This window comes from Trachurus trachurus, assembly GCF_905171665.1.
Source record: "Trachurus trachurus genome assembly, chromosome: 18".
Lineage (NCBI taxonomy): Eukaryota > Metazoa > Chordata > Actinopteri > Carangiformes > Carangidae > Trachurus > Trachurus trachurus.
Window position 1 is genome coordinate 24,217,951 of NC_139909.1, and position 14,891 is coordinate 24,232,841.

Sequence of the window (14,891 nt, forward strand, 5' to 3'; positions counted from 1 at the left end):
ACTGTCGCTGCTCGGTTTCAACTATTCCATCCACAAAATTCCCCAACAAGAAAAAAAAAACATTGTCATTTGCTGATGTGTGGAACAACATTTTTGGATGAGTGAAAGGTCAGCATCTAGGTCCTCGTGAAGGCAACTGCTGATTACATTAATACAATGGCTTGTTTTCAGGGATAAAGACCAAGAATAACTGTGGTCCTGATGTCATGGAATAAGACACTGCGCCATGAAATCTACCAGGTTTCCCATAGTCTGTCACATTTCCTCTCACGGGACCCAACAAGTGCTTCTAGTGCAGACAGGGGACGCAAAGCACAAGAGTGCATGGCTGCAAAGCTGTCCCATTCTTACCCCAATGTCTGTTTATTCTAGTATGCTTGTTGCCTCCGAGATATTTTAAGTTCCATTGTAGTTCTTTGACCTCTTTGTGGAAATTCCTTGAGGTTTGTTTTCATGGCTATCGATTTTAATGGTGGAACGAACAACCCATTCTTCAGTCAGGATGAAACCACTACTTGTCTGTCTCAGATGAGACATTCAATTGTAAACAGGATTTCTATCAAGTCACCTCAGGCATTTTAAAGTGCTGCGCTAACTAAAGATAAACAAGTTGAAGCCCCGACTCTATATGGATACTAACTTATACAAATTATTTAAGTCATAAAGTATACTACTTGTAGACATTATTATTGTAGTTTACAGAAACAAAACTGAATTCATAACACTGAATGATCATCACTACATCTTTTGCCAAAGAGAAAAATGCTCTCCTCCTTAAACAGGTTTTCTCCGGTCCTTTACTCAGTTTACATTATGGCAGTTCCATCTACTCTGCCAACCTTTCCTGTCAGCCTGTGTGGAGGGAGCATTTGAGATGGTTTCTAGTAAAACACTGTTGTAAACAGCCTTCGAGGCTCAAAGTAATCAGAAAATAAATCCCTAAATAAAGTGGCTTTAAATGTAATTTATAGGTGACAATAGTTATAAATCAGTAGAACCATTGCTGTATCACACTATACATTATTTTCAAATCAACATATAGCCTATCTGTATATGAATCTACATATGAAGACTCAAAATTTCATGAGAAAAGCAGTGTGCTTTATTGTTAAACAACTTGTACCCTCTTAACTGTGAGCTTGAAAGGTTCTTGAATGGTGGATTGAAAGACGACCTGTCCAATGAGAGCGTGGCAGGGTGTGAAGTGGTCCAACTGCTGCGTCAGCCTCGTGCGTTTTTTCTGTCAAACAGGCACACAACTAGTTCAGTGATCGTACAGTTGCACAGGCTATATGCTGGTTTATGGTCACCCTGCCATCTGCATTTGGCACAAGTGGTTAAAATAGCCCCCAAATTTCTAAAGGCTAAATAACCTGTATCTGGTAGAGTTGCGTGTCGTCCAGTGTGGCCACTGCTCTCCTTTCCAGGTTCTTGTGAGCAGTCATCAGAGCCACAGCAGTCACACAGAGCATTGTCTCCCTCTGTGGCACGCCAGCTGAATGACAGAAAATAATACACATCAGCTGTGATGCCAAAGCTGAGAACTAACAATTTAACTGAAATTTAAGATGAAGTAAACACCAAAGACCAAACATGATGAGGCAATCACAAATGAATGGCAGACAACAGCTAAGCCCCCCTTACCTAAATGTAGGTCTATGGAAGGAGCAGGCTTTGTAATGGTGTGCGTTTTGTTTCAGAGCAGCCCGAAGGTGGCAGCTGATGAACATCTAGAAGAAGAGAGCCAAGTGAACAAAGTACTGGATCCAATATTATTTTCAGCAATATCATTAACGTGTTGTATTGTTACCTTTCCTTCAGGTTCCTGGTTGAAGTGGAAGGCTTGGAAACTGAAGCACAGTCTGTTGTTTTGCTGCCTATAGAGGAATTTGGATGAAGAGCCAGGTAACACACTGTCCACATGACATCTGTAATGGAGGGGAAATAACATGCCTCATGAACAGCATCAAATTTAGAAATGGTGAGTTTAACCTAACTTAATTTCCACAACCCCTCAGAAAAACAAAGATGACTCAACTTGTCTGAGGACCCATTCAATTTAATTTAATTTCAATTTCCAATTTAATTGAATTCTTAGATTGCACACTGATGGTGTGAGTTTTATGTGTTAAATTGCCTACACACAAGTCTTATTTTTAATCTGAAGGATAAACCAACCCATTCTTGGTGATAAACCTGTAGCCTGGCAGAGAGTGGGGGTCTGGCCTCAGTGTAGCAACACAGTAGTCCACATAGACTGTGAGAGGAGGGTGCAGCGGGGCCTCCACACTGGCCTCCAAGAATACTGGTTCCCCCTGCTGGTACACTGAGGAACTACGCCGAAGGGTGCAATCATCTGTGTTAAGACATTTTTTCCAATTCAATTCATTAGTGAATAAATATTGACAAATAAAATCTTACACTGGCAAATTGAAGCAACACTAAGATGGTAATTTTACCTGTCATGGTACGAAGGGAGAAGTGCAGGAGGCCAAGGACACTGAGTGTGGATGTCATGGGTAGCCAGGTGGGGGTTATTGGTTCTGAATTAACTGTCTGCTCTCTGTGCTTACACAGAAATAAAGCACAGGCCACACAATTACAAACTGCTGATATCCTTAATTTTGCTCAATTAAATAGGACACAACATAAATTTGAATGGAGAGAAGTGTATACAGCAGGCACAGCATCCAGCATCGGCCTTGCCTCTTATAATGGCACTCAACAGGTATGACAGTAGTGGCTCCTCTCACAATCACACTGCCTGAGGAGGTAGGAACCACAGCAGGAACAAGGAACAGCTGGTTGGAGTACACCAGCCACTCACCATGAACCTGGACAGAAATGGAAACAGGAATTTCCTTAGATTAACTGGTACATAGATTGATTTAATGATTAAAGTAAAAATGTCTTGTGTTTATAATGAACTTATGTTAATGATGTTTAATGCTTTATTTTAAATGACTAACAGGCATTTTCATGGCAGGTGTTGGACCTGTCACAACAGGAAAAGGACAGGTGAAAGTACACTCCTCTCCAGATTAATGTGGAAAAAATGTGGGTGTTCGCCTAAATAAGAATGTGGACTAAACTGTCAACACTCAGACACTCAAGAAAGGCCAAAGCAGGCTCCACTTGCACAGATTGAGGTCCTCTGGAGTGCAGGAAGGCCTCCTGAGGACCTTTTAGGACTCTGTGGTGGCATCGGCCATCTTTTACAGTGTGGTCTGCTGGAGCAGCAGCACCACGGCAGCAGAGAGGAAGAAACTCAACAAACTAGTGAAGAAAGCTGGTTCTGTCCTGGGCTGCAGCCCCGATACTGTGGAGGAGGTGGGTGATAGGAGGATGTAACAAAGGCTGCCTGTCATCCATCATGAACAATGTCTCTCACCCCCTACATGAGACTGAAAAGCTCCCATCAGTGACAGACTTCTTCACCCACGTTGTGTGAAAAAGAGGTAGGCCTACCACAGGTTCTTCCTCCTCTCTGCTGTCAGACTAGACGTGCAATTTCCTTTTTAAACTGTTTTTTTTTTCTATGCGTCATATTTAGGCTTTATTTAGCTAGCCTATTTGCACTTTTTTTTCTTGTAGCTATGCACATATGTATTATTTTATAATATATTATTATTTTATAGGCTACTCCTGCACTTTTTTCCAACATTGCATATGGAGGGTGTGTAGGATACTGCTGCTGGCAACACTGGAATTTTTATTTGTTCAGTCTCTGCTACTTTAGTCTCCATGTTGCTGTAGACTGCTGAGGTTTCCCTTGCTCCCCCCTCCCTCTTTACCTACACTGGACTCGGTCCCACATTGTCGCAGCCCTGCAGAGATGACCATCGTTTCACGGTCAGACATTTGTCCGTTTGGTTCGCACGACCTCTCCCGTGTTGAGTTTGCTCCAAGCCGGAGATGCTCAGGTGTAAACGGAACCCGTCTCTCTTCGAAAAACTCTCGCTTCGCTGTTATTTTCACGTCAACTTCTCCGCATTGTATTTCAAGTCCGACATTTTCCCGACTTTTCCCAGCAAAAGAAGCCCCGCACAAACACGACACAGCCACGAAAGTAAGAAACGCTTCTGTGTACTTAACCAAAGCGGCCATATTCCTCAAAGAAATTAAGTAAAGTCGACTGGTTAATTAGGCTAATTAGTGTACAGGTGTGACGAGTTGTCTGAGCTCGTGCGCAAGACGCTTAAAGACAACCAAGAACATTTAACCAGAAAACAAAACAAGACAACACGGTAGGCTACTTTTCTACTCGTTTCAGCTTTTGTCCTACTTTTTTCCTCTATCATTAATAGGCGTTTAATTTTTTTAAAGGTTCCTCGTTTTCATTAGCCTAGTGTGAATTCACACTACGGATGGATGAGCGAACGGCCCAGCTGTCAGTGCGCGGCGGAACTAATGATACCCAGTTGCACCGTAGGGACAGTTATTGAAGTTACACCAGGCGACTGTCGGAAGAGCACGTACAGGCAGGACGTTTTTTAATAAGTTCACTGTGAGATGTGCGCTCGGTAGCGACCAGATGTGAATATGGATGAAAAGGCTGTAACAGCGGGGTCTGAGGTGATTGACTGGGGAGGAAGTGGAGCCGAAGAGCGGAGGATTCAGCAGTACAGCCCCTTATCAAAGAATGTCCACACTGGTCTTCCCAGTCCACATGGTCCCGTGAAAACCAGTCTGATTAAAGGAGACTCCTACCTCTACTTCCACTACGGCTGTGATGGACAGGATGACAGAGGCTGGGGGTGTGGCTACCGCACCGTTGAAACCATGGCTTCCTGGATTTGCCAGAACTGCTCTCTGCCTAAGAACCAAAACAGACCCCCACCAAGTCTCCCAGAAATCCAAAAAGCCCTGGTTGTGATGGGGGACAAGCCCGACTCCTTCTCAGGCTCCAGGGAGTGGATAGGAACATTTGAAGCCTCCCTGGTCCTTGACTATTTCTATGATGTTCCCTGCAAGTTGGTGCATGTAAGAGGTGGAGCAGCAGAGCTGGAGCATGTGGCAGTGGAAGAGCTCCATCTGCACTTTGAGAAACATGGGTCTCCAGTCATGATGGGAGGGGACAGGGACAACTCTTCTAAGGGGATATTAGGGGTTTGCACCGGGGAGGGGGGAAGCTACCTGCTGGTGGTTGACCCTCACTACTATGGATGTCAGTTAGAGAACACAGAGCTGCAGAGACGGGGATGGGTGGCATGGAAGAGGGTATCATCTCTGAATCAGGCCTCGTTTTATAATCTGTGTATGCCTCAGACTGCCAACAAAAGCCATGTCAACTAAGTCTGTTTCAGATGTACACACTGATCATCTGTGTGAATGTAGCCTACTGTAGGCCTAGCAAAGATAATCATTGTTCTGTGCTGTCAATTTTAAAGGAGTTATACTGCCATCTTGTGGATGAAATTAATGATTACAAAATATTGAGGAACAAACATAAAAGTGTCTTTTATTATTGCTCTATTTAAATTACATCTCAAATCTTCCCTGACATCTGTTCATTTATTTGTTGGACTTTTGGCAGTCATAGCCTACTTCATTTAAGGAGTTTTTCGAGGGAAAATGCAAAACATTCTATGGTTACAGCTACTCACAAATGGAAATATTTGTGGTATTTATTTATCTTATGTCATGGTAAACTGAACAGCATTTTGTATTTCCAGCTGTGTGTCTAACAAGCAGTCTGCATGATCACCCTTGGTTTCGGAGATGGTGTGAAGAACCAAATAATTTACCTGTGGAATGATCAGTAATGAAATGGTAATTACAGTATAAGGACATTTGGAAGGAATGAAACAGACTTTGTATTTCCTCATTTATTGCTTACAATATATAATTTGACAAACTTGTTTTGTTTCATGTATATATTTTGAACTGCAACCCCAACGCCAAAACCTACAACCACTGCTACATTTTTAATAAACTCTAATCCTTCATTATAAGATTAATCACACTTATTTAATTCTAGTTATCTGGCACACAGTCATTATAGAAAATCTGGAAGTTCTTGTCTACATCCATCCTCCCCTTGAGGAACTTTTCCAGGTTCTTGAGAGGAACCTCCACCATGTGGTTGTTGACTCGATCGTTCAGCCCATAAGCTCCAAACACAGGGAACTTGTAGCGCACAAAGTACGGTGCATTTTGGTCGAACTCGGTGCAGCAGTACGCTGACCACATGTACTCTGGTACGGCCACCCGGTCCAGGTTGTTGCGACGGATCGTGTGTCCGGAGGTGGTAACCCCGGTGACGACGTAGGCTTTGCCACGGCAGTAGTTGTTGAGGCGTTTGCGGATAATATCTTGGTGTTCTGCCCAAGGACCCATGTTAAACTCCCTGATCTGAGGTACCACATTTGTCAAACTGTAGGTGGAGGCTTTGTCTAAGGGGTCAGCCTGATGCTCATCGGGATTCAGTTGGCCACGGTCATACTGAACAACATCAGCATAGTCCTCAAGGACTGCTTGTGTGTCCTCAAAGTTCATATGCATGCTTGAAGACTGTGGGAAGGGTTCCATGTTACTGCTGCCTTTGTCTGAGGCCAACTGGAGAGAGAGAACAAGGAAAATGCACAACATTTTAATATTTAGTTGACTGTTTTATCACTTCTGAAAAGTTTCACTAGAAATTGATTGATTGCTCATTTGGATTATTTTTTACAGATACAAAAACACAAAACATTTGGAATTGCAGAACTACACAATAGAGCTTAAATAGTAAGAAGATTATCATATTCAAATATCCTTCACAGCCAATAAAGCAGCTTATCTCAAGATTAATTTGTAGCCTGAAGCAACAGTAGTATGACTGGCCCAGCTGCTTGATAGGAATGAATATAGGCCTATTAAGTATTTACACTGTAGATTCACATCACATGCACAGGCAAACACATTCTACACTTGAAGTGGGTTAAAATACAGACTGAAAACTGACATAATAAATAAAAACGTATGTTTTGACATGATATTTTTCAAAAGAGCACTCACCTGGGGCTCAAACATCCAAGGGAAGTCCACCCTCTTCTCCCCGTCCGACTTCTTGAACGTATAGGCGGAATAGATGGGGATGTGTCTGCGGGGGTCGTACAAGGTGACATAGTGGGGTTGATCTCCATACCTCTGGCAGATCTTCTTATAGGATGAGCCAAGGTAGCCTCGAGGCGGAGTACCCATGAACAGAGAGTCCTTGCAGCGTTCAACATTGTTGAAGTCCCCCACCACTCCCGCCCGGGCCCCCTGCAGCAACACAAAGCTCAGCATGGTCACGGCAGCTGCATGGAGTAGGACGCAGTTTGCTGATGGAGGTATCATCATGGCAGCTCTTTGCCCTCAGTCTTGTAGCCTCTCTGTCCTGGATGCCTCTACCGCTCTACTCTAACTTGTGACTCTCCACTGTGAATTCACTACACAGGTACAGCCCCTGTCCCGGCTCTATCAGACTCTGCATTTCCCTTCTTGCCTCATCTGTACCTTGAGCAAACTGGTCTCCCATTGTAAAGTATTTTCCATATATTCAAAGTGCTACAAGTGTCGTAGAAGCGGTGAATGTTATCAATCATTGAAAGCATTTTAATACTGTGAACTGCACAGGGAAAATGACTCTGACTTGATACTCTCTTTTAAAAATGAGAACTTTACTTTAAAATTGTGCACCTGGGGAAGATGTTTTTTTTTTTCTGTTTTGTGTTAAGACAGTGGGCAACAGTATAGGAGTCCATGTCAGGGGAGCAGAAAGTCCTGCAACCATCCATGTGTTAGAGAAGAGAAGAGTATTCAGTCCCCTGCATTGATGTTTTTTTTTTTTTTTTTTTTTTACAGTTGGTATAGCAAGCCATTTTAATAATAATACTAATAATAATAACTTCTATTTATATAGCGCCTTTCAAAATACCCAAGGGGCTTAGTGGGTGTTTTGAAGAAAAAAAACTGTCTTGTGTCTATTTGTCTTAAGGATTACAGCAGCAACAGCTTTAACTTTTACCATATGAATAACTTTGTGAATCAATGAGGGAAATTATACCTGGTGATGCTGTAATAGTTTATGTGACTGCTTCATGTAGGCCAGTATGAAAAAGTAAAATATACAGTATATGGTCAGAAATATGAAAATAGTTCTTTATATAACTCACAAGCAATATAAGGTAGAATATCAACTACCCTTATGTGAAAATAGAATCTCAGAGACAGTTTAATAACATTTTGCAAAGGTTTATTACTGCACGTTAGATATAAGGTGTCATTTTGTTACATTTCCAGTGACTCATTCTAAATCAAGTTCTACATCAACAGTTAACTGTGTTTAACAATTATTTCTAAGTGTGTATTGTTAGTGGTGATACACACTTAGAGCCCGAAATGTTACTAGTCATACAAAGTCCACGATTTCTGTGATTTAAGCTATAGACCCTTATCACAGAAGGCATGTTGATATGTCACAGTAAGAAAAGCAGAGATGTAAATAATAACATGAATCATGACTGAAATCCATTTAGATGCTTCAGCTCAGGGTTCTCGTATGGTGTGTTGGCTCAATGTCACCACCTACTGGCTACACTTGAACATAACCAGAGTTCATGCTTTTATCACAGTACATGCTTTTTATACAATGACAAGTCAAACTCTCTTTTGCAGTAAAGGCCTATTGAATAAGAGGAAACAGAATTAAATTAAACAAGCTCCTTTATAGTGAAATATTTACTTATACAACTACTGCTGCTGGTGGGACACAGTCACTGACAAAGATCTGAAAGTTTGGGGCAACATAGGTGGTCTTCTTGAGGAACTCCTTCAGCTTCTGGACAGAGATTTCCACCACCTCGTTATCCTCCTCGTTGAGGCCGTAGTGAGCAAAAGATGGGAACTTGTAGCGTTCCTCGTAAGGCGCGTTGTGGTCGAAGTCGACGCAGCAGTAGGCTGACCACAGGTGCGTGGGCACTGCGATGCGATTGATGTTGTGCCGGCGGATCATCTTCCCGGAGGTGGTGATGCCTGTGACGATGTAGGCTGTCCCACGGCAGTAGTTGTTGAGGCGTTTGCGGATGATGTCCTGCTGTTTGTTCCAGACCCGGTTGTTGAAGTCGGGCACCATGGGCACGACATTAGTGAGGGTGTAGGTGGAGGACTTGTCGTCAGGCTCATCCTGATGCTCATCTGGGTTCAGGGTACCCCGTTCGTAGAGGATGGCGTTAGTGTAGTCGTCCAGAACGGCCTGGGAGTCTTCAAAGTTCAGGTGCATGTAACCACGTGGGAAGGGCTGCATCTCATCTGTATCTGACACTGTTGCTAGCTGTGTAGGCAGAAAGGCAGACAGATAGAACAGTAGAAGGTGAGTACAGGCTGTTTTGCATGTTTTACAGCTTTTGCACAAAGACACTAACATGAGTTCAGTACAGAACAAAAATAAGACTTCCTCTTTACCTCCATCCTCTAGTTTTCTTACCTGGGGTTCATACATCCAAGGAATATCCACGCATCTCTCTCCAGCTGAGCGTTTGAAGGTGTAGGCAGAGTAGACGGGTATATGGTCCACGGTGTTGTACAGTGTCACATAGCGTGCCTTCCTGTTGTAACGTTGACAAATGAAGTGGAGGGAGTGGTGCTGCACCCCCGACGGCGGCGTTCCCATGTAGAGGAATTCCCTGCACTCCGGAGACAGCTCGCTTTCCACTCTCCCCCAAACCGCTGATGTTATCATGGTGACGAGCAGGAGAGCGGCCTGCACCCAGAAGGCCATAGTAGAGAGGTGTCTCATGTCACCTCTGTGTGCTACTGCAAATTATTGGATAAGTCCCTGTGCGTGCTCGTGGAGCACAGTAACAACGGCTAACACAGGTTATACAATCTGCTGTCTGTGATCAGGACTCACTATGCAAAACGGTCCGCTTCTTACACAGCAGCAGATCCACCCACAGTTGAGAGCTCCAGTAAAACAATGCACTCGAGTACTGAAGCATATTAATGAAAAGTTTCTAGTGTTTTCAGAGATTACCTTTATGTCATGCTAAACTACGATTTGACTGGATTTTTATTTTTTTTACCATACCACCATCCTGAATTTAAATTTGTCACTAAAAAGAATTGTGACATATGCCGATATCACTGATCACTGTTTGAAATGTTATAGGTTCAAATTAAAATTGAAGATCAGTATTTTCAGCAGGCCATTCATAGAGACTAGAAAAGGATGGATGGCTGACATTAGACAGGAGACAGAGGAGACAAACAACAAAAAGGAAAAGATGGACAGGCCTGGAGATGCAGCTTTATTGTATACATCTTAACCCTTTATAAAATATAGAGAACTCAAAAATGGGTTGGCAGACTAAAGGTTTTAGGTGCAGCCAAAATAGTGTAACTCATCGTGTGACTGTATTGTCTCTGCTGCGTTGGTAGTAGTTATTGCTCTATAACCAAATGTTTCACTTAGCATTCATGAGTAGGCTACAGTGCTCAGAGTTTAGCTGGCCCCTCGCAGCATTTGACTAAACTACTACTGTGTTTCCTTATCAAACAGTGAAGACATTTCACGACTTCATGTGGATGTGAAGTTAATCTTACTAGTGTGAGGACACTCGTGTCACTGATGTTTTATATATCTTACAATTTAAGTATATGGAACTTTGGAAAAAGTGAACCAAGTAGATAATATTGTAAAGATTACTTATGAAAACAAAGACTGGTTGATAAAACAGAAGGTAAGAGACCATAAAAAAAGTTTACACAAGTTACACAAAAAAGTCTTATGTGCATCGTGTTGTGCTTATAATAAAACAGTTTTAAAAAAAAAACAATTTTAAGAAATCAATTATCTTTATTTACAGTTTTAACAAAGACAGAACAAATAGATCCACAGTAAAGTCAAATAGGCTTAATTTTTAATTCATTCAAAAAGAAGCACTTCAACTTATTTCCAACTCTCCAATATCATGTGTGGAGGGAGGAAATGGTTTGTTATGTGTGTTAATGCCATTGTATGAGTCAGTGAATGTTTTGCTGTTTCTTTGGACAACTTCCGTTTGTGTTGCATGAATCATTTTCACACAGTAGACCATGGTTGGACAAATGTGTTTGATGCAGTAGCTTATCCACAAAGCCAAGTAAAATGTTTTACGATTACAGTTAAAGAGGAACTATGCAGGATTTTTACCTTAACCATGCTACATTTTTACCATAATTAAACAGCTTCGGAGTAACTGTGATGGTTAAATGACTTGTTACAGGGAGAATGGAGGCTCTCTGCGTTCCACCTAGCGTCTCTTGGCCAAAAACCAACCTTGCATGATGATCAGCGTCTCCGACTTGGTGTCCCAGCTCTTGTCTCTGCGGCAACACGACACAAACGCGCCCCGTATCCTGTAAACTCTTGTTTATGACAGATAAAACTACACAAATATACACATTGTAACGTGTATATGATAAATAACGCTATCTACCGCTCTATTGATTGCTTTGTTGTTGGCTTTGTTGAAAACAAATGCACATGGCCAGGAGAAAGGTTAGCAAAACAACAGAAAAGCGACTGGACTTGCATAGTTCCTCTTTAAAATTTGGTCTGAAACCCAGACCATGAAATCCTGATAACCAGAACTGAATCTGGTTTACATATTGCAAGTTGTACATCTTTAAAAAATACTCAACTTGAATGTATGCATTACTGTGGCTTAACAGAATGATTTAAAAAACAAAAAAAACTTTGCAATCAGTGAGATTCCAAGCTGAAAGTCACAGGGTCTCTTTGATGCCCCCTTCTGCCATTGATGGAGACCATGAAACCCTGCCTCCCTTGAACTGAAATTAAGAAATCCCTCCTTATGTAACACTGTCTCTATTTAAATTGATCAGGTCATGCCTATCATTTAGCATAGAAGTAAGTCTTTATCCATGCAGTGCATCCAGTTGACCATTCACTGCACTGCTCAGATCTCTCTTCCTCCTCCTCTTCTTGAAGGAGTTTTCTGACACACAGCCCTTATAGAAAATAGTCATGTCACTATCTGTGTCCATTTGGCTCTTGAGGAAGCTCTCCAGAGTCTTCAGAGGGACTTCCACCACACTGTGTCCACTCTGTTCATTCAGTGCGTAGCCCCCATAGCTGGGGAACATGAACCTCACCTCATATGGCGAGTTATGGTCAAACCGTGGGCAGCAGTACGCCAACCATAAATGTTTTGGGATTGCCAGGCGGTCCCTTTTATCTCGCTGGATGTTAGCCCCCGAAAGAGTCACACCCGTCACCATGAAAGATCTACCATGGCAGAAGTTATTGAGGCGCCGGCGGATGGTGTCCAGGTACGGCTTCCAAGAGGTTTCCAGGAAGTCCGTGATCGAAGGAACCACGTTGGTCAGGGTGTAGGTGGAGGATTTGTCGTCCGACTCTGCTTGGTGCACGTCGGGGTTCAGAGGGCATCGTGTGTACTCCACAGCATCCGTGTAGTCCGCCAGCACAGCCTGGCCGTCCTCGATCAGAGGTGGGGTGTCCTCGGCGAGGGGAAGTGCTCTCATGTTTCCACTCTCATCATCGGAGAGCAACTGTAGGGAAAACAAAAAAGACGGAAGTATGATTCATTTTGAAAGTGACTGTGACTCAAAGGTCACAACTGAATTCAGTGCAACTCTTTTATTTTGGAGATAACTATCAGTTAAATGTTTTTTTTAAAGCTAAAGAGAAGTCTTTTTAATGGAATATTTTTATTAGCCAGTCCTGTGTAAGCTCTATACAGTGTGTGTTTTTCATTTCCTGTGATTACAAAAATGGCAGTGGGCAATAAAAGCCAGGCTTCAAAACATTCCCAGGGGTGGGGCTGAACAAATTGCACATGTCTCAAGCTCTTCCACACGACTGCCCACTTGCTTGTCTCATCAGATCTATTTCTTTCTGGTTTTTTTTACTTTTAGAGAGTTTGATTGTTAAGTAGAAACAGCAGGTGAGACAGTCAGCTGAACCCAACAAAGCAGCGTTAGTATCTGTACCTGAGGCTCATACATCCAGGGTGTGTCCATCCTCCTCTTCCCATCAGACTTCTTAAAGATGTAGGCCGAGAACAAGGGGAGGTGGCGGCTGCTTTCGTACAGCGTGGCGTAGCGCAGTTTGTCTGCGTACTTCTGGCAGATCCTTCTCAGGCTGGCTCCTCTGATCCCTGCAGGCGGTGTCTGCATGTAGAAAAAATGGCTGCAGTCTCTGAAGCTGCTCGACACGGTGGCGTTCACCAGGGGGGATGACATCACGAGAGACAAGGAGAGGACACAGGTGCAAAACAGGTGCATCCTCGCTCGACCGGAGCAGGTGGGAAAACTGATGGGAAGCCAGGTTATTATCTCCTCACCGACCAATATCAATGAGGAAAATTCCACGTGGTGGTGATGAGGAATTTTCTCTTTTATATTAAGTCCTGTATTGGTGTTGCCTTCATAATCTCATAAAGAGTAAGGACTGTTGGACATAGAGTCACTATGCAAAGCAGCAGCAGTGGCTCAGAGTGAGTCCATTGGCTGGATAGTTGACTTATCTGCCTCCACAAAGTCTGTGTGTAGCCATGGATCCCTGCACAGGCTTTTGTGAGGTGAGGCGAGGCTCACACTGTCATAAATGCATGCATTGCATCTTTTTGTACACATTACTTTCTATTGTACAACTTACTGTGCCTTTGCATTTGTAAGATCATGTTGTGTTTGGACCATTCATGTCAATATGAATTGTTTAAAACCAAAACAGGAAGACAGAAAAAAATCCCTTTGCAACCACTCAACCACCCTGGATGAATAACATGTTTTTGTTTTGTTTTATTATATTGTTATTCTCAGGGTTAACACAAGCAATGAAACAAAAATGAGAAGTGATGTTTCAAAATCAGTTGCAAAATGAGCAGTTGTGTTGAATTTAAAAGCCATCCCACAACTTTTATGAGCCAACATTGTCTCCAGAGTTCATTTACTGTAAGTGTTGCATGCTACATTTGAGCTGATCACACCTCTTGCAGCCACACTCACGACATGCGAAATGTGTTTGACTAGCTCTTTCGAACACGCCCATATGGGTTAATAGAGTAACCGCATACACAGATGGTTTTTTTCACACACTGATGTGGTTTGTGATCAAACTGGAAACACACACACTCAAACTGCTGTATTCTTGTACCTTTTGTTCGCACTGTTTCAGACAGCGCTGTCTACTTTATGGCTGCTGCTGACTGTGTCTCTCTCTCATGCACCACAGGCCAAGCAGAGCAGCAGAGCTGTAAGGACGCCACCTGGGACCTAGCTGGACAAGGAAAATGAAATGGATAATGTATACCTGACAACAATAGAACAAGTCCTACAGTCTGTGTTCATCATACTTAACAATTAATACAGTTAATAGAGTTGGGTAAATGAGTTTTGAACAGCAGGGTAATCATAGCAAAAATTGCAATGTGAAACTGTTGCAATTAAAAAACAATTTTCAAGTTAAATCAACAACATTAAAGGCCCTTTAAACATTTTTTCTAATTCAGCTTCATATTGTACGAGATAAAAACACACACACATAACAAAAGTTAGTTATTTGTGAATACTAAACCAAGTCTTCACAAGCTTTCAACTGCAAGCATTTAGCCTGGATTCCATCATTATCAGACTATATCCAGTAATCAAAACATGCAAATTATGTTATATCTACCGTATGTCTATTATATTGTAATGTGTGTAATGCTTTTTCTTTTTCTGACTATGTCTCCCCACTTCAGTTAGTGTTTTAAACACACACACACCGCCAGAGGCCTCTCAGTGTCACAGTCGAAAGTGCAACTCCTGATGGACAACAAGACCCCTCAGGCTAAGGTCATCTCATCTCCTCCAACAACAACAACCCTCAGTGGATTGAAGACTTTTACCTGTGGGCAGTC

At 42.5% G+C, this 14,891-nt stretch overlaps 3 protein-coding genes across 3 annotated transcripts; 1 reads left to right on the top strand and 2 right to left on the bottom strand.

Annotated features, from left to right (window-relative positions):
* Positions 1-1,113: 1,113 nt before the first annotated feature.
* On the bottom strand, positions 1,114-2,559 carry LOC311001679 (zona pellucida sperm-binding protein 3-like). The gene is made up of 6 exons (XM_083992795.1): positions 2,460-2,559; positions 2,179-2,356; positions 1,811-1,928; positions 1,645-1,730; positions 1,374-1,495; positions 1,114-1,240 (listed from the first exon to the last, which is right to left on the bottom strand). The coding sequence occupies exons 1-6, from the start codon at positions 2,515-2,517 to the stop codon at positions 1,128-1,130; spliced, it is 675 nt and encodes a 224-aa protein (XP_083848921.1). The 5' UTR covers positions 2,518-2,559; the 3' UTR covers positions 1,114-1,127.
* Positions 2,560-4,473: 1,914 nt separating this feature from the next.
* Positions 4,474-5,631, top strand: ufsp1 (UFM1-specific peptidase 1). Its single transcript, XM_083992733.1, has one exon. It carries the CDS (start codon positions 4,543-4,545, stop codon positions 5,293-5,295), a length of 753 nt encoding a protein of 250 aa, XP_083848859.1. The 5' UTR covers positions 4,474-4,542; the 3' UTR covers positions 5,296-5,631.
* Positions 5,632-10,992: 5,361 nt separating this feature from the next.
* On the bottom strand, positions 10,993-13,547 carry LOC311001680 (endonuclease domain-containing 1 protein). Its single transcript, XM_083992796.1, has 2 exons — positions 12,982-13,547; positions 10,993-12,540 (listed from the first exon to the last, which is right to left on the bottom strand). The coding sequence occupies exons 1-2, from the start codon at positions 13,273-13,275 to the stop codon at positions 11,887-11,889; spliced, it is 948 nt and encodes a 315-aa protein (XP_083848922.1). The 5' UTR covers positions 13,276-13,547; the 3' UTR covers positions 10,993-11,886.
* Positions 13,548-14,891: the final 1,344 nt, after the last annotated feature.